Raw genomic sequence first — 19,667 nt, forward strand, 5'->3', positions numbered from 1 at the left:
TATTACAACATTAAGCATCTCACATATTGTGGAGTCTGATGAATTTCTATATATAGTATATCGGAGTTTGTCACTCGCCTGTTTTAGCTGAATCATGTGTAGAGTAGGGCAGAGTAAAGTGGCCCTACGCGGCCAACAATGCTACTGCGTGAGAATTCAATGAGCTATGTGGTCAACGCAGGATGCATCATCCACATTAATCAGAGCCGGAGGACGGCTATTGGGAGCAAAGAGAAGGCACAGACAACGAAACCTTGACACCCGTTGGACCCAACCATACTCATTTAAATATAGCGTGGGACCAAATCAAATGGTATTTTGGGGGTATACAGTGGGAGTCAGGAGGCAGTGTAAACATTTGTGAAATGAATAATGGCAGCAGATAAAGGACATTTGTTCACAGACTCAAAAACTGGTCACAGGTTCCCTTTCATGCATAGCCGGCCTAATATTCCTCAAATGGCTCTTAGATTTAAAAAAATGAATGACTGGGTAGAGTTTTACTACTCATGTATCCTATTAGGTACATTTACGTAATGTTTCCTAACTTTTATATTTCTTTCGTGTTTCCAGGAAGAGCACATCGGGCTTTATAGTTGTCTGGTTTCAAACCAAGCTGGAGAAGCTAAAAAAGAATTTGCAGTGACCGTTCACAGTAAGTCCGTAAGAAAACATCCAACCTCATTTAGGCTAGACACCAGCGCAGACACTGCCTGCAGCAATGTGAGAATGATTGAAAACATGATACAGAGCTTGTGTAATACAGTTTCCCTATGTCCACATGCCAGTTATCCTGGGCAGTCCTCAGTTATCTGTTCCAAAATTCAGACTCAGCGTACATTTATTGCAGTTGATTCTGTGGTTAAGCTTCTTTCCATTTCTGTAAAAACTGGTGAAAGATTTAAAAATGTAGATATCATATAACACAGCAAGTTCTCAATATCTTAAATGGAGTTTTCTTATTGATGTGGCAGATAAAATCAGTCAGCTTGCCAATAAAGTTTCCAAGCTTGAGGCACAATAGGACATTAATCTGGTGGTAGACGCGGCTATTATATTCTGGCTTCTGAAGAAAGTAAAGTGAATGCCAACCATATGGCTGACTAGTTACCAACAACCATGCATTAAATACTTGGTTCCTTCTTTCTCTATAGTGCCTCCAAACATTTTAGGCATTAATGGAATCCATAATGTTTCTGTGCTACAAAATAAGCAAATTATTCTGGAATGTAAATCAGACGCTATGCCAGCTCCAAAGATCACGTGGAAGAAGGATGACAAGCCATTAATCGTAAATTCGGTAGGACTGGGGATGATTTTACCTTCATTTGTCTGTGTGGTATAACATGTTAGGAAGCCTTGTTTCTCATTTGGAATGTTCTTATTTTATAGTGTAACATTTGTGCTATGTCTGCTTAGATTCGTTCTATCGTTTTCTCTTTCATTCTCTGGAGATACGCTTCTCTTTTGTGGTGTTTTTGTACCGATTTTGTGTTCCATATGTGACTGAACATAATCTATATGAACATAATTCATTATGTTCAATTGTTCATTAGACAAAAGAAGATTTGTTTTATCTTTCTCAGTCAAGCTCCCAGGTCCATGTTTCATCTGATGGACAATACGTGCAAATTGACAAAGCAGAGGTGAAAGACACTGGACGATACACCTGTATTGCTAGCAATGTTGCTGGACAAAACATCAGAGAATTTATGCTGACTGTCCATGGTAATTCATGATATATATAAAATAAATGAATATATATATATATATATATATATATATATATATATATATATATATATATATATATATATATATATACACAGTATATACTGCTCAAAAAAATAAGGGGAACACAAACAATGCAATGTAATTACGGTACTTGTCAATCATGCTTCTGTGAAATTAATCTGTCCAGTTATGAAACAACACCGATTGTGAATCAATTTCTCCTGCTGTTCTGCAGCTTAACAGACAATAGGTAGAAATTATAGGCAATTAGCAAAGACAAAATACATAAAACAAGATACGGCCTTCCCCAAACCCTGTCTGATGACAAATGCACACTTAGCAGGATGCAGCACTATTTGCACTATATCATATCCTTTTTTGCAGGATGTGGCCAGGCCTCTATGTTAGTTAGGTTTTTCTGGGGCGTCTGTCACTGTGTGCTGCATATTATAGTGCTGGGCAGCCCACCTGTTAATACAAGGGGCGTCATTAATAGGTTGCATACCAGACACTGTGCACCACACTTATCAGTGTGACTGGCGTCCTATGTGAGTTATATCAATGTGCATTTTTTCTACTAGGCAGCCAACCCCTGCAATGTTTGGAGGGTGAGGGTGGTTGTTTTTATCAAGTAGTTTGCACATGTGCCTCTCCTAGCCTTTATCAGTGGAGGCCTGCTGCATCCTGATAAGTGTGTATTTGTCATCAGACAGGGTTTTGGGAAGGCCGTATCTTGTTGTATGTATTTTTTCGGAGTTTTTTCTAAATTAGCAAAGACAACCCTTAAAACGGGGGTGACCACAGACCATTTCTCTGTTCTCACCCTTTTTGGCTGTTGTTTTGGTCACTTTTGCACTTTGTCATTGCTCTTGCCCCTAGAGGTACTGTACAGTAACATGATTCGATGTCTACAACCAACAGAAGTGGCTTAGGTAGTGCCGCTCATCTAAGATGGCACCTCAATGTGAGCAGTGGCAAAAAGGTTAGCTATGTCTGTCAGCACAGGGTCCAGAGCATGGAGCAGATAGCAGGAGACAGGCCAGTACACCAGGAGACATGGAGAGGGCTGTAGGTTGGCAACAACCCAGCAGCAACACCACTACCTCCTCCATTGTGCAAGGAGGAACAGGAGGAGCAGTGTCAGAGACCCGCAAAATTACCTCCAGCCTCCAAATATACAATTATGTAAATTCTATGTTAAATGCCAAAATGGAAAAAAAAATCAAAGTTGCCATTTTTCGGTAACCACTCTTCCCAATAAATACAATAAAAAGTGATGAAAATGTCTTACATGTCCCAAATGTTATCAATAAAAACTATATTTATGTGCGAAAAAAATAAGCCCTTAATACGGGTAAATGAATTTAAAAAGTAAAAAAGATACAGGTCTCAGAAAATTGGAACTCAAACACCACTGAAATAAAAAAAAACAACTTATAAGTTTAAGTTTTCTATAAATGTACTGCCCTGGAGAATCATATTTTCAGGTCATTATCCCACTTGGGTTTTTTCCCCCATTTTTCAGAAGATTATATGGTAACATGAATAATGCCTTTAAAACTACAACTTGTCCTGCAAAAAACAAGCCCTCATATTATTTTGTTGGCAAATAAAAGGGTTTTGGCTCTTGGAGTAAGGTGAAAAAAAAACAAAAAAATGTCCAAGCTGTTAACCAGTAACTTAATTTTATATTTTGAAATTGCATTAGTAAACTGTAGCTCAGCATGGATCAACTATGTGGGGTTGGCTACTTTATCTTTATTTTAACAGATTTCAAAGGGACATGATTTTTGCGGCACTTACTAATACTGTTTATACAGTGGGGGAAAAAAAGTATTTGATACACTGCTAATTTTGCAAGTTTTCAAACCTACAAATAATGGAGAGGTCTGTAATATTTATTGCAGGTACACTTCACCTGTGAGAGACAGAATCTAAAAATAAAAACTAGAAAATCGCATTGTATGATTTTTACATAATTAAATTGCATTTTATTGCATGAAATAAGTATTTGATTTCCAACCAACCAGCTAGAATTCTGACTCTCACACATCTGTTAGTTTTTCATTAAGAAGCCCTCCTACTCCGCACTCATTACCTGTATTAATTGCACCTGTTTGATCTTGTTACCTCTATGAAAGACACCTGTCCTCACACTCTAACCTCTCCACCATGGCCCAGACCAAAGAGCTGTCTAAGGACACCAGGGACAAAATTGTAGACCTGCAAAAGGCAGGGATGGGCTATAGGATAATGGGCAAACAACTTGGTGAGAAGGCAACAACTGTTTGCACAATTATTAGAATATGGAAGAAATACAAGATGACTGTCAATCCTCATAGGTCTTGGGCTCCATGCAAGCTTTCGACTCGTGGTGTAAGGATGGTTCTGAGAAAGGTCAGGAATCAGCCCAGAACTACACGGAAGAATCTGGTCAATGACCTGAAGAGAGCTGGGACCACAGTCTCAAACATTACAGTTAGTAACACACTACACTGTCATGGATTAAAATCCTGCAGGGCATGCAAGGTCTTTCTGCTAATGCCAGCACATGTCTAGGCATGTTTTAAGTTCACCAACGACCATCTGGATGATCCAGATGAGGCATGGGAGAAAGTCATGTGGTCAGAAGAGACCAAAATAGAACTTTTTGGTTATCAGCTCCACTGTGAAACATGGTGGGGAAACATCATACTTTGAGGGTGCTTTTCTGTAAAGGGGACAGGACGACTGCACCATATAGAAGGGATGATGGATGGGGTCATGTATCATGAGATTTTGGCCATCAGCCTCCTTCTCTCAGTAAGAGCATTGACGATTAGTCGTGGCTGGGTCTTTCAGCATGACAACTACCCAAAACTCACAGCTAGGGCAGCCAAGGAGTGACACTATAAGAAGCATTTCAAGGTCCTGGAGTGGCCTAGCCAGTCTCTTCAAATTTGGTCAAGAACTACAGGAAACGTCTAACCTCTGAAATTGCAAACAAAGGTTTCTGCGCCAAATATTAAGTTCTCTTTTTCTAATGTATCAAATACTTATGTCCTGCTTTAAAATGTAAACTTATTATGAAAAATCATGCAATGTAATTTTCTGGATATTTTAAGATTCTTTATCTCACAGTTGAAGTGTACTTACGATAAAAATTACAGACCTCTCCATTCTTTGTAGGTGTGAAAACTTGCAAAATCGGCAGCGTATCAAATACTTATTTTCTCCATTGTAATTATGACAGCTGATAGGTGGCAGCGCTGGGTGTTGGCCTTCTACCAATCTGCTCTTTATGTGTTAACTTGCAGATAGATCATCAATACTATTTGCCAAAAAAAACCTTTAAATATTCATATTATACTCATACCTCATCTATTAAAATAAGATACATGTTTACATAAGTTTTTTGCATTATATTAATCTGTTTTCTATCAACAGTTCCTCCTTCAATAAAAGATGGGCCCAAACTAGTAACAACTTTCACAAATAAACCTGCTACTTTGGATTGCATCGCTACAGGCATCCCTTCACCTCGATTATCTTGGAGGAAAGATGGTGCCATTCTAGATCGAAACAGTGAAAGGTTGGATTCTTTATATTTAATGTCCTATCTTTCAAATTATATAAAAAATGTGATTTGGATAATACTTTGATTAAAGGGAAGCACATTTTAAAAACATCACTGAGGAAACAGCAATTATTGAAAGTCCTGTAAATTTTTTTAGTTATAAAACATGTCCAGTACAACATTGAAGAAGATTGGTTATGCTAAATGTGCCAGAATTTTTGAACAATGTTCAAAAACAACCTGTCTCTCATGACTTGCACCAGATATTTTGTATGTTTTAGAAACCTTCAGAGGCTTGTCCGACAAGGAAGTATGGTTCAGGGAAAAGTGGTGTAGGTTAGTAGAAAGTTAGTTTTACCAAAAAAGAGGGGGCTCAGATGATTAGAATAGTGGAATTACCATATTATAAGGCAGCTATTCAAATGGCTATTACAAGTACAGCTTGAGTCCACAAGAACAGATGTAGAGTAAAAGCTCTAGCTCATATATAAGGCATATATATGTCCAAATTAGAAGAGATGTGTTGTGGTGTCCCAGTTCTAGTGTGCTGTAGGGTCTGGGGTGCATCACACTCACGTGTAAGTTGCAGGTCTTTGCTGCCTCCAGGCTTCCGTCCTCAGGAGCCACATCACACAATGCATCGAACACCAGATTCTTGCAACAGTCAAACTTCTACTAAACAGTCCAAGTTCACCAGGTGGGATAGGGCAAAGCAATTTTCACTTCCTTCCACCTCCTCTTCTGTATTGCCATCCATTTGATCTGGACTACCCCCAAGCCTGCTGATTTGATCAGCCCCAGGGATTCATTGTCCACTTCAGCAGTGCACCCGGGACAGGCCACCTGCCCCTCATGTAACTCCATGTCCACTGACCTCATAATGTCTGAAGACCAGGCCCTCTCCATGATACCTGGCCCAAGCCATAGGCTCCAAATGCTGTTGAAATATCTATCAGGGATCTCCATTTGGCTGCCCACTGCCCTGAACATTTGGCCCATGCTGCCCCTAGCAACCCACCACCCTACCTGAACTTGAGCTCCACCCCACACTTCACTGACTGACACTCTAACCAGGAAGTGCCCACCCACTGGGATAATCACAACCATAACATTTCCTATGTACATGCAAACCTGCTCTATATCCTATGCTGTTCTAAGCTTATCCTTATGCTGTATTCATACTATGCTCTACACTTTACATAGTGTACATCACCATAATACAGTACATTACAATACACACACATTAGTTCACATATAAAACCGCACAATTGTATTCACATAGTGCATCTGTTGTCTTAAAGGGCAGGAACAGGGTAAGACAGTCCACATCCCTACAGTAGCTCAATTAAGGAATGTGGTCCTTAGACTATGTTCACATGTTGTGTTTTTGCTGCATTTTTTTTCTGCAGCCAAAATCTACTCTCTTGGAAGTAAAGAAGCTACTTACAAAAAGCAGGTTTTGCTGCATTTTTGCTCCATTTCTGTTGTCTCTTGTGCATGCATTTAGTGCCCCCCAAAACACCATAGAACTTCCTTAGGTTTTTGTACCAAAAGTTTAGCAAAACCTTATACCTGTATTTTTCTGTTGCATTTTTGTACTTACTCTTTTTTTCTATGGGTGAAAAAATGCTGAAAAACGTTGGAACAAGTGACATGCTGTAGGTGCAAGAACGCAGCAGTTTTCCAATTCAGTCAGGAAGAAAAACAATATGTGTGCATGAGATTTCTGAAATCTCATAGCTTTTGCCGATACTGTAAAGCGCAGCTTAAAATTTGCATTAAACACAGGAAAAAAACCGCATTGAGTGAACATAGCATTAGATCTCATGAGGACATCACAACCCTGGACCAACCTCAATCACAGGACAATACAACTTTCACACTCCTTATCTACGAAGTGCTCCAATATTTACGGCCACAACGGTTTCTCCCCTTCTCATAATGATAGTTCTGCTTCACGTCACTTGTCTATTGCATTATTCCTGTGTGCTATTGGGTATAAATATGTGATTCTTCAGATTATGTATTAGTCTATGCCTGATAAAGAGACCTGAGTAGTCTGAAAGCTCGATATTTGTTACCATCTTTTCAGTTAGCCATTCAAAGGTATCAACCACGGAGGACTCTCAAATTTTGATTCTTTTTCATAGGTGCTGTAGGCACAACAATGAATAATATACATAAAATATTTATTAAATATTATGTTTTTTCTTTGTTATAGGTATTTTATTTTAGGATCTGGTTCATTAAACTTTCTGCTAACCGATATCAAAGACTCGGGTCATTATGTCTGCTTAGCAACTAATGCAGCAGGATCTAGACAGAGGAAAACTGAACTCTTGGTTTTAGGTTTGTATATTTTGAGAATGAAAGAGATCTGTTCATTTTAGATTTGATATGGAACAAAAAACAAATACGATACACATTTACTACAAAGGAATCAGGATATAAAAGGCACCTACTGAATGTAGTACGCCCATTGTCCGTCTCTGCCACTGTATCTGCAGTTGCTCTGCATGGACATTATAAAGGGTATTATAAGGGCCCGCATAGATATTTGAACTCACCTATTTCAGTGGGACTGCCCTCCAATTCTCCAGCAAGGCTAGACAATAAGCATTTTACATTTTTATTTAACCCCTTGCAGATGTGTCACTGCATGTATGGAGCAGGTTTTGTACAGCCGGCATCTGAGAATAACATCTGCGATTGGAACTGGCTCTGATTGTTACAGATCAGTCTCTTAGATGCCGCTGTCAATCATTGTCACTTCGCCTCTAAAAAACAAAGTGGAATAAAAAAAGATAAGAAAGTCATGTGGATTCCAAAATAATAACGCTAAAAATTAAAAACAGGCCTCTTACAACTCTGTTGACCAATTTTTTTTTTTTTAAGTAGTAAAAATAAAAAAATATTAATTTGGGATCAACTAAACCATACTGACCTGTAGAACAAAGTTACCAGCTCATTTTTACCAGAAAGTGATCGCCTTTAAAACAAAACTCCAAAACTGTGGTGGAATTGTTGTCTTTCCAACTCCCCCAACTTGGTATTTTATTTCCAGTTTTTCAATGCATTATCCTGTAAAAATGAATGGTATTATTCAAATCTACAATCTGAACTCCAAAAAGATATGTATAGTGTACATATCCATGTACAATTGTAACCTTCCCGGGCCTACCAAAAAAAGAAAAAAAAGAAAAAATACAAAAAAACTCTCTCTCTTCCATGCCCCACGATACCACAGGTTAAATCCATGATCTTTGAATCTTCCCAATATTTGAAGTATCAAATTTTTACAGTAGAATTTAGTTTGAGGTTTCCATTATTCCTATTATTCAATGAACCTCTCTGGTTTATTACAAAGCTGATTTGTAGATGCCATCCACTGCTTTGGTCAGCATTTCAGGTGCAATCCATTTCCTTAGAATAATCTTACAAGCAGAGTGCAACAACATTTTAATCATGTTTGAATGCCCTAAATGTAAGCATCCAATCCTTTTGTTCTCAGGGAAGAGTCAGTCAGCGGCTTTTTCTTCCACCTCTCATGAATGACGCTGAGCGTTCATGTACATGTTGCGAGTTGTGAGAGTCATCAGTCAGCGATAGCCGAGTTTATGGGCAACGGTGTTCTTTCACTCAACTTGCCAGTATTGTTATAAATATGTATTACCATTGTTCAGAATTATCCAGACATCTTTGTCCAGCCAGCAACACATGTCATGACCTAAGTAGAATAGTTGGGTACTAATCCTCTTTGGAACTCTCTGGAGGGGCTTTCACCTTTGCACAATGCCTTTTCATACAATATCTTTTCGGTTGTGATTAGTTGCCCAGTTCCCAGACTGCATTGCTAGGATACATTCACATGTAACACAAGTGACTTTTTTGCAGGATATCATATATTATAGTAAATTAATAAATATGTTTTGTGTCCCTGAAATTGTTCTTCAGATCCTCCATCTATAATACCAGGTCTACAAAACATTACAGCATTAGTAAATGAGCAAACAACATTGAGCTGTGACGTTACGGGTACTCCTAAACCAAGAGTGGAATGGAAGAAAAATGGCCTCCTCCTTAATACAGATATCAATCAGAATAATTACAGGTAAAGTGACCAGGAGCCTCAGCGTAGGCTTTAGAAAGATTTGTATAAAGTTATATATTTATCATATGATCATCACTGAGAAAATTGTAAAGTGAAACATAAAAATGTACAGTGGCATCAAGAAAGTATAGCAAAATATTGATCCGAGTGTCTATGGGTCCGTGAAAAAATCTGACAGCATTCAAATGTCATCCAAATTTTTCACTGACATAGGAGAAGGTGGTGAGACTTTTTTTCTCTTATCAGTGAAAAAATGATGAAACCCTGATGACCAAACTGTGTTGAAAACTCTGATGACTCTTTGATGAAAATCGCTGATGAAACTCAGCCTGTTTTTCTGACGTCTGAATGAGTACTTTTGGTTACAATAACTTGGAAACATGGTTATCCAGGTCAATATATTGACATCAATACCAATCTTGCATACTGTATATACAATGTTCTGTTTTTTATTCCATTTTTTAGAGCAATGTGGTGAGCAAAAAAAATCACATTTCTGGTACTTTGATTTTTTTTCTCTTTGCAGAATTTATCGTATGGATTAATTATTTTATATTTTAATATACTGCACCTTTATTAACACTTTCAATCTGTGACTGTATGATTGCTTTCACTATGTACTACAATACAGCAGCATTGCAGGGTAAAGTGAAAATCTCAGTCTCCTATGAAGTGCAGTCTGTGGCTGAGCTTCGCAGGAATTCCAAAAATAGTCCTTCAGCCTGACCCAGATTGCAATGGTGACTCATCGGTACCCACGATAATGTCTTCAACTGTTTCATTTAACAGAGATTGACAGCAGCATTTAAACGGTTAACATTTGTGTAATATAGCCATTGTAATGCTTTTGCCATCACCCTTGCATGTTCTCCTTCCTCCTACATGCAGGGACACTGGCATACCCATGCTTCTTCCTGTACTAAGTCCTGATGGTGCTTTTAGAGGTGCAGCACACTCATATGGTAAAATACCCCCAGTCTTAGCTGGAAGGCATTTAATATAATTGTGCAAATGGAAAGTGGCTCCCAGCTAATAATTGGGAGACATCTTGCTAAATAGGCACCCTCCCCAAGGTAGGTGCCAAGCAACATATTCAGTCATTATGTAATGTGGTGTTCTCCCAGTGAAGTTGCTAGGTCCCCTGGCCTTGGTGTGGCCAATGTCCTGTACCCGAATCCTTGGACCTAGTGTAGCCAGTCCTGAACCCGAAGTCCATGGTCATAGTACAGCCAATCCTGAACCCAAAGTCCCTGGTCCTAGTGCGGCCAGTCCCTGTATATGTATTCCATTTCTACGGACTGCTACAAACCAGTCTCCGAACACTGAAACTGCATCGGTGACACCTGTATCCTGAAGCTGCTCCGGCGGTACCTAAATCTGATTCGGCAGTATCTGAATCAGTTCTGTCTCTCCATGTAAGTAACTGTTCTGCAGAGGATCCTGAACCTAGTATTCTGAACAGAGCCCGAGTCTGTGTCCATGTCAGTAACCATTCTACAGAGGATCTAAAACTTAGTAATCTGAATCTAGCCCTAGTTCATATCTGTGTCTGTGTACCTGACCCCTGTGGTCAGCAGCTGCAGTAACGGAGACTGCCTAGGAGTGGTACCTGGTGGTTACCTGCAACCAAGCATGACTTCACCATCAGAACTTCCAATGAACACCTGGTACTCACTTAGCTATACCCCTCCTAGATAAACCCAACCCTGTGGCACAATTGGTTAGCAAAACCACGTGTGCCACCTGCGTGCGTAACAGTTTGCTTGGTTATGGGCCCCACTGATCCTCAGTGCGCTCTGTACTAGGAGCTGTGTCAGCAGCTAAGCTACCAGCGAGAAATCAAGGACAAACATTAGTTTAATCTGCGGACACTAGATGACCGATTGGAAGTCCTGACGTCCGTTATGCAAGCCCAAGTTGCAGTACGTACGGCTGTGCTTATTCATCTGAAACTTAAGCCTTTGGACTATACAACCCATCCTGTCTAATCTGCCTCACTACTATGGGGATCCAAAGTAGTGCCATAGGTTCTTGGAGCAGTGCATATGGCACTATGAAGTTTTTGGTCAGCAGTTTTCTTACGATTGAGCCAAGTTTGGATTCCTGATGTCCTACTTAAAAGGAGATGCCCTGGCATGGTTCAGCCCCTTATGGGAAAGAGATGCTCCTATCACTTTTGGACCTGTAGGCCCTCCTGGTGGCCTTCAGAAAGGTCTTCAGTGAGCTGAATCTGGAATCATCTGGGACATCTTTCCATCCCAGCTTCCAGGAGCTGCCCAGAGTGGTGATGCATGTGAGGAAACCGTCACGTCTGGCACTATCCTTCCAAAGATCACCAATTCCCTAGCCTGTTGAGGCAGTTTCCCATGCAGAATCCTTGAAGGTCAACTGTGTTTGGCAATTTGAGCAGAAGCTGGAACTCAGTCATGAGAAAGGTGTCATGGTTTCTGTAAAAGTTGTTGGCTTGTGCGTCAGGGGTTAATTCTGTTAGCCTCTTTCTGGCTATGGGAGGGCTTTAAATTGCCTCTATTGGGCTTCGTTCCTTGTCAGTTATACTTCTGCCCTCGGCTGAGTTAGTTAACCCCTGTGTGCTTGTGCCTTGTGCATGGTTTGTATGATCTCTTGTTTTTGACCCGGTCTGTCTCTCAGTTTAGCTTTTGTCTGTTTATTTGGTACTGCCTGTTTGTTTGCCTGGTTTCTGACTTCTGCTCCACCTTAACTGCCCGTTTTGCCTGTTCCCCTGCTACCTCTGTTGCCCTCCATGGTTTCTGACACTTGACTTGTATTTGACCTCTCTTCTGTATCTCGCGCTTGTACATCGCTGTCCTCCCGGGATTGACCTCGGCTCTCCTGACCTCCTTTTTGTCCTGCTGGTCCCCGCCGCTACCTTTCTTGGGGTGCGTTGGCTGGTTCCGCACCGGTCTCTCCCTCTGTGGTCACGTGCTGCAGGTCCTGCACGCTGGTGGTCACGTCCCGACCTGACCGACTCTCGGTGAGCTATGAGCGCCACTTGTCTTGCACCCATCAGGACACGTGAACTGACCGGAGTGCTGTCAGTCGGTGTTGCTCATAAAGGGATTGCGGTATCACTGCTGTTGTATGGAACATCCTGATGGTCTTTGTCCTGTGAAGTCTAAAAAGCTCCAAAGCCTTGGGCCAGTAGGAGAAGCTGTCCTTGGTGATAGCATTCCCTCTCAACTAATGACTGTGATTGCATCTATGGCAAGTGGAGGCTTCAGTTCAGTAGGAGAGTTGTATCTGCAAGCTGTGAATTTCGGTGTCAGATTCCCTTCCGACACCTCCAAAATCCAGTGAGGGTTTTGTCAGGTGAAGGACGAGCTCTACCAAAAGAGACAGTCAAGTCATTTCCATGCCATTAGAGCTTTATATTGGAGCACTGCATATGGAGAAGTCTGGTTCATTCCATCCACTTCCGTTCGGTCGTCTAGGCTGAGAACTCGAGCGTCCATTTTAGTCTGGAGATACAGAGAAGTGTTTAATTGGAGACAATTGAGTCAAAAGAGGTGTCTGGTCCCCATAAGTCCAGGAGCCTCCCTGCGTAGTGGACGTGTCATCTTGGAGATCAAGCTGAAGAAGGACCCAGAGGAGGTATCTTCAGTTCCTAGTTGGTCTGGTAAAGAGAAAGTCAAGGTGGTGTCATCTTCCGAGTCTCTGCAATCCACTAACCAGGTGGGGAACTCCAGCTGGTCCTTGAATCCTCTATGTTGAAAGCTAATCTCAACAGTCGAAGAGAGACTTCCCATTGCCAATTTCCTGGTACTATGCCCGCTTTGTCCTATGCTAAGGATGGCTTGATGGAGGGAAGCATTCTAGTCCTGAACATTGTGAGGAGTCACTTTTCTTCTAGTGAACAGAAAAAGATATAGTCTGAAGAGAAGTGGTGATAGTCCATGAAGAGGTGTCGGCCTCCAACTTCTCTGCACAGAGTCCTCGTGGGCTTGAAAAGGGGGCATAAGGGGGATATTGTAACATTATTGTCTGTGCCCCTGCATGGCTCTACTTCACTTTCCATGCAGGTATACTGGTAAACTCACCGTCCTGGCTGTGCAGCATGGTCACCCAGCATGCACCCTTCTTCTAAAAATGAGTTCTGGCAGTGTGCCTAAGGCCTAGTGCCTTTAATTGTAAAATGTCTTAACTGGGAGGTATTTAGTATAATTGTGCACCTGCAAGATGGCTACCAGCCAATAGCTGTTATGAGGGCCCCTGGTCTTGGTGTGGCCAGTGTCCTGTACCTGAATCCTTGGTCCTAGTGCAGCCAGTCATGAACCCGAAGTCCCTGGTTATTGTGCGACCAATGCCTTCAGGTGTATACCATGTCTCCGGACTGCTACAAACCAGTCTCAGGACACTGAAGCGGTACCTTAATCAGTCCTGTTTCTCCATGTCAGTAACCATTCTGCAGAGAATCCTGATCCTAGTAGTCTGAACGGAGCCCATATGCATGTCAGAAACCATTCTGCAGAGGATCCAGAACTTAGTAGTCTGAATGGAGCACTAGTCCATATCCGTGTCTGTGTACCTGACCCCTGGGGTCAGCAGCTTCAGTACTGGGGATTGCCTAAGAGTGGTACCTGGTGACTATCTGCAGTCAAGCCTGACTCCGCTATCAGGTGCTCCAGTGAACACCTTAACTACGCACCCCCTAAATAAGCCTAGCTTGTGGCACAGGTTCTATCTAACATACATCTATGTCATACTGAGCAAAGGTGGTAAAGAAATTTTCGAGGCTGAAATGAAGAGTCTGCATTCTCTTTATGTGACTGTAGACTTCCAAATCATGACTGTGTAAAAATGCATTTCCTCAATAGCACTAAGAGAGTGGGCGGTCACATGACTGTATACTGTATATGCAATTTGCTTACATGTGGTCATGTGTAGTGATGAGCGTGTATATTCGTTACTCAAGATTTCCTGAGTATGCTCGGATGTCCTCCTAGTATTTTGGCGTGCTCAGAGATTTAGTTTTTGTTGACGCAGCTGCACGATTTGCAGCTGCTAGACAGCCTGAATACATGTAGGGATTCCCTAACAAACATGCAATCCCCTCATGTATTCAGGCTGCCTAGCAGCAGCAAATCATGCAGCTGAGTCGACAAAAACTAAATCTCCGAGCACGCCAAAATACGCCAAAAAGGACACTCGAGCATGCTCGGGAAAATCCGAGCAACGAGTATACACGCTCATCAGTCATCACTAGTCACGTGCTGGCGAGACTCACTCACTTTTGGCATACAGGGGAATCATAGAGTGACTGCGGACTTTTCTTCTTAGAATGGATAACCTCTTTAAGTATTGCCCAAATTAACTGCAGACTTTTTCATTTTAGTCATTTAAGGTCAAATTAGGCCTGGTGCTAAAGAGGTTTTTCTTTGCACCATGCACATTTAGAGGGTTGTATAATGTATAACTGGGGAATGCAATGAAAGCAGGATCAGTGGTGGTCAAATTTCTGAGTCCTTCAAAAGTCATGACTATGAAGGTTCTTGATGGACTGTCAAGATTCATTCTAAAGTTTTTCAGACAAACTGTATATAAGGTTGTGGCACTCTCTCAGGTGGTCATACAACTTTTAGAAATTATTTGATCTTTTTTTGCAATGGCATATTTATAATTTGCAATGTAAATAAGAAGTTACATTTATGTACTCTACTGACATTTATTACGTAGTCATATACTACAATTTATAACCTTAAATCTTGAGCAGCATTGAGGGTTTTATTTTTATCTGCCTATTTATGGGTCCTATGCTTTTAGGGATGACAATAATTAGATGTTTTAGTATTTCAGACCAAACTTAAAGGTATTCTGCATTAATACTACTTTTTTTGCAGACTTCTTTCTTCAGGATCACTCATAATAATTTCTCCAACTGTAGATGACACTGGAACATATGTGTGTTCTGCTTCAAATGATGCTGGACATGATGAAATAGAGGTCTCTTTAACAGTACTAGGTAAGAAAACACTGAGAATGTAAGTCAATCAGCTCTCAATTCTATCTGTATGATCTTGAGAGAGGGAGAGCAGAAACATTTTCTAATCTATTTTGTAATACATACAGTACAGACCAAAAGTTTGGACACACCTTCTCATTTAAAGATTTTTCTGTATTTTCATGACTAGGAAAATTGTACATTCACACTGAAGGCATCAAAACTATGAATTAACACATGTGGAATTATATACTTAACAAAAAAGTGTGAAACAACTGAAATTATGTCTTATATTCTAGGTTCTTCAAAGTAGCCACCTTTTGCTTAGACGACTGATTCGCACACTCTTGGCATTCTCTTGATGAGCTTCAAGAGGTAGTCACTGGAAATGGTCTTCCAACAATCTTGAAAGAGTTCCCAGAGATGCTTAGCACTTGTTGGCCCTTTTGTCTTCACTCTGTGGTCCAGCTCACCTCCTCCTCCATGCTTCATGGTGGGAACCAGGCATGTAGAGTCCATCCGTTCACCTTTTCTGCATCGCACAAAGACACGGTGTTTGGAATCAAAGATCTCAAATTTGGACTCATCAGACCAAAGCACAGATTTCCACTGGTCTAATGTCCATTCCTTGTGTTCTTTAGCCCAAACAAGTCTCTTCTGTTTGTTTCCTGTCCTTAGCAGTGGTTTCCTAGCGGCTATTTTACCATGAAGGCCTGGTGCACAAAGTCTCCTCTTAGCAGTTGTTGTAGAGATGTGTCTGCTGCTAGAACTCTGTGTGGCATTGACCTGGTCTCTAATCTGAGCTGCTGTTAACCTGCGATTTCTGAGGCTGTTGACTCAGATAAACTTATCCTCAGAAGCAGAGGTGACTCTTGGTCTTTCTTTTCTGGGGCAGTCCTCATGTGAGCCCGTTTCTTTGTAGCGCTTGATGGTTTTTGCAATTGCACTTGGGGACACTTTCAAAGTTTTCCCAATTTTTTTGACTGACTGACCTTCATTACTTAAAGTAATGATGGCCACTCATTTTTCTTTACTTAGCTGCTTTTTTCTTGCCATAATACATATTCTAACAGTCTATTCAGAAGGACTATCAGCTGTGTATCCACCAGACTTCTGATCAACACAACTGATGGTCCCAACCCCATTTATAAGGCAAGAAATCCCACTTATTAAACCTGACAGGGCACACCTGTGAAGTGAAAACCATTTCCGGTGACTACCTCTTGAAGCTCATCAAGAGAATGCCAAGAGTGTGCAAAGCAGTCATCAAAGCAAAAAGTGGCTACTTTGAAGAACCTAGAATATAAGACATATTTTCAGTTGTTTCACACTTTTTTGTTAAGTATATAATTCCACATATGTTAATTCATAGTTTTGATGCCTTCAGTGTGAATTTACAATTTTCCTAGTCATGAAAATACAGAAAAATCTTTAAATGAGAAGTTGTGTCCAAACTTTTGGTCTGTACTGCATATCCAGACTTTATTGTATAGTATTTATTTTGTCACCATTGCCTCTTAGTCAGTCACAGTCACAGTGCCCTGTGATGCATAATGGTGGCTCCAGAATCCTGCACCAGCACTCTGCAACAGCATGATTATACAGTACCTATATTAATATGTTATATACATGTCAGGGGGTGACAGATTCCCTTTAAAAACGACTTGTCACTAGGTTAAAAGCTCTGATTATGCTTGCTTGTCTGATTATTTAGATTTTTTTTTTTTGTTTGTTTTCACTTTTAAATCCGCCATACGATTCCAGAGATGTGGGCCTTTTTATTCACTGCTAATTCTTGTGGTCTTTATCAAGGGGCATTGTTCACAGCAAGATAATCAGAAAGATAATGAGGCGCAGCCTAAAGAGACACTCCAAGAGAATCCTGAGAGCAACGCCCCATTGATAAAGTCCATAAATATTAGTGCTAAATAAATCCGGCCTGTGTGAATATATCCTTACAGTAAATAAACAGTTCCTGCACCCAAAGTAGATCAGAACTTTATATATCCCATCTAATTGGTTGCTATGGTCAGCAAAGGATTTTTTTTCTAAAATGTTTTTTAATGAATATTATCAATAAAGTAGAACACATTAGATTATATAGCATGCCTTGTTGTTACAATGAAAATATTCACAATTAGTTTTGAACAAATACACAATCAGAGTGCGGCTCCCAGCAAGACCAATGAGATTAGGCATTTTGTCTTTGTCAAAATATTTTTTAGAATTAATTTACTTCAGAGCTGGCTGTCAGTTAGTGCCGGGGCATGCTGTCAGTCACCACTCTCAATTCTGTAAACACTGATTGTATTTTCTCCGGGCACGCCTGCATGACTGAAAGCCGATGTCTCCCTTTAGAAATAAAGTTCCCAGGTGCTGCACTTTCTGAACAGTGGCCGGACTTCATAATGCTATTAATCTGCAGATTCACCCTATATATGAAGGTTCATAGCATTATTGGCCATGATAGCTTCCCTTTAAGTGGTGGGAGAAAGTAAAGGAATACAAGGATCACCAGAGATTTTTCTTTTTCCATCCGGTCAGTGAAAAACGAGGTTTCAATTTAAAGTGGATTTGCCAATGAAGTGTAAGTATGAAGTTTTCTAAGATGTCAAAAAATGCTTCTTCTTTTTTTTTCTTAGAAGCAGAGGTTTAAATTCTGTCTGACACAGGAATTTTTCATTGGAATTTTAATTGGAATAGTTTTTCCACTAGTTCCAGTATTTGTTTAAATAAGAATATAATTGTCAAACTATATGCACTTGATTTAGCTGTAGTCAACTAGCAATTTTATACTCTGTGATATATTTATCATTAGAAGTTTTATTTTGATTATTTATCCCTCTGAAATGGCAGAAAAAAGAATAACTTGTCAGACAATGTTATTGATGGCCATGGTAGATAAAAAACATGTCTAGTATGTGGTGAATTAGAATTTTGATGCCGTACATTTATTAAGCCTGTATATAATTTTAACTCTCTGCAGTGCCTCCTTCCATTGCCGATGAAGTTACAAATATCTTTGTGAGTAAGTCTTCATCTGCAATAATTCCCTGTACTGTATATGGTGTTCCACGTCCAATGGTCCATTGGTCAAAGGATGGAATAAACCTCCATGCTGAAGGAGAAAACTACAAAACACTAGCTTCTGGTAAGCTCAATTGTCTATTCATTTATTTACATACAGTAAACATGTAGTAAAATGGGTTACGGTCAATCTGGCATGTGTCATCACATCAACATGTGTCAGATTTTCAACACAAAATGATTTTGCATATGAAAGTATTCATAGTAGTTTTCTCTAGATTTCAAAAGTATAATTTATACAATGTTCTTCAATTTTGTATTGTACCCCAAATAAGCTGCTAAATCCTTGGAAATCCCAATATGCACTTTAACTGCAATTCATTTCTTATGTAATCAGGCGAGTCTTCTATCTGTTGTTATATGTTCATTTTTCTAAACTTTTCTGCTAAAATATTTAGTTTGGGAAGAGGATGGCGTATCATAGCATTGTGCCCAACCTGGTGGCCAATGGAGGAAGCCTTAGGAGGAAACCTTGGTGCTCTCTTTTTCTTTAGTGTAATAAAAATATGGGAGCCAAAGAGGAGAGAGGCAGATGCACAACTCTGAGGATGGGCATGCTTACTTTTATTGGCCTCTCTCAGTGAGTTCCGCAGTCCACATTAGCTTGCTCTTTTTCTCTTTAGACTCTGGCAACTGGCTGTCTCTTCTCTGCCTATGCCAGTTATTAAAATTTAAAAAACAGACACATAAGTTAACCCCTTCACCCCCAAGGGTGGTTTGCACGTTAATGACCGGACCAATTTTTACAATTCTGACCACTGTCCCTTTATGAGGCTATAACTCTGGAACGCTTTGACGGATCTTGGCGATTCTGACATTGTTTTCTCGTGACATATTGTACTTCATGTTAAAGGTAAAATTTATTCGATATAACTTGCGTTTATTTGTGAAAAAAATGGAAATTTGGCGAAAATTTTGAAAATTTTGCAATTTTCCAACTTTGAATTTTTGTGCCCTTAAATCACAGACATATGTCACGCAAAATACTTAATAAGTAACATTTCCCACATGTCTACTTTACATCAGTACAATTTTGGAACCAAAATTTTTTTTTGTGACGGAGTTATAAGGGTTAAAAGTTGACCAGCAATTTCTCATTTTTACAACACCATTTTTTTTTAGGGACCACATCTCATTTGAAGTCATTTTGAGGGGTCTATATGATAGAAAATACTCAAGTGTGACACCATTCTAAAAACTGCACCCCTCAAGGTGCTCAAAAC

General features: G+C 40.1%; 1 protein-coding gene across 1 annotated transcript in view; it reads left to right on the plus strand.

The window, feature by feature from the left end:
- Window positions 1–19,667, plus strand: part of HMCN1 (hemicentin 1) — a 768,245-nt gene that overhangs the window by 493,816 nt on the left and 254,762 nt on the right. The window contains exons 70-77 of the mRNA XM_077275842.1: window positions 574–655; window positions 1,155–1,300; window positions 1,587–1,728; window positions 5,161–5,305; window positions 7,512–7,639; window positions 9,245–9,401; window positions 15,257–15,378; window positions 18,344–18,508. Of these exons, the coding sequence (XP_077131957.1) occupies window positions 574–655; window positions 1,155–1,300; window positions 1,587–1,728; window positions 5,161–5,305; window positions 7,512–7,639; window positions 9,245–9,401; window positions 15,257–15,378; window positions 18,344–18,508 (1,087 nt within the window). The remainder of the gene's footprint in view (window positions 1–573; window positions 656–1,154; window positions 1,301–1,586; window positions 1,729–5,160; window positions 5,306–7,511; window positions 7,640–9,244; window positions 9,402–15,256; window positions 15,379–18,343; window positions 18,509–19,667) is intronic.

This window comes from Ranitomeya variabilis, chromosome 8 (assembly GCF_051348905.1).
Source record: "Ranitomeya variabilis isolate aRanVar5 chromosome 8, aRanVar5.hap1, whole genome shotgun sequence".
Taxonomy (NCBI): Eukaryota; Metazoa; Chordata; class Amphibia; order Anura; family Dendrobatidae; genus Ranitomeya; species Ranitomeya variabilis.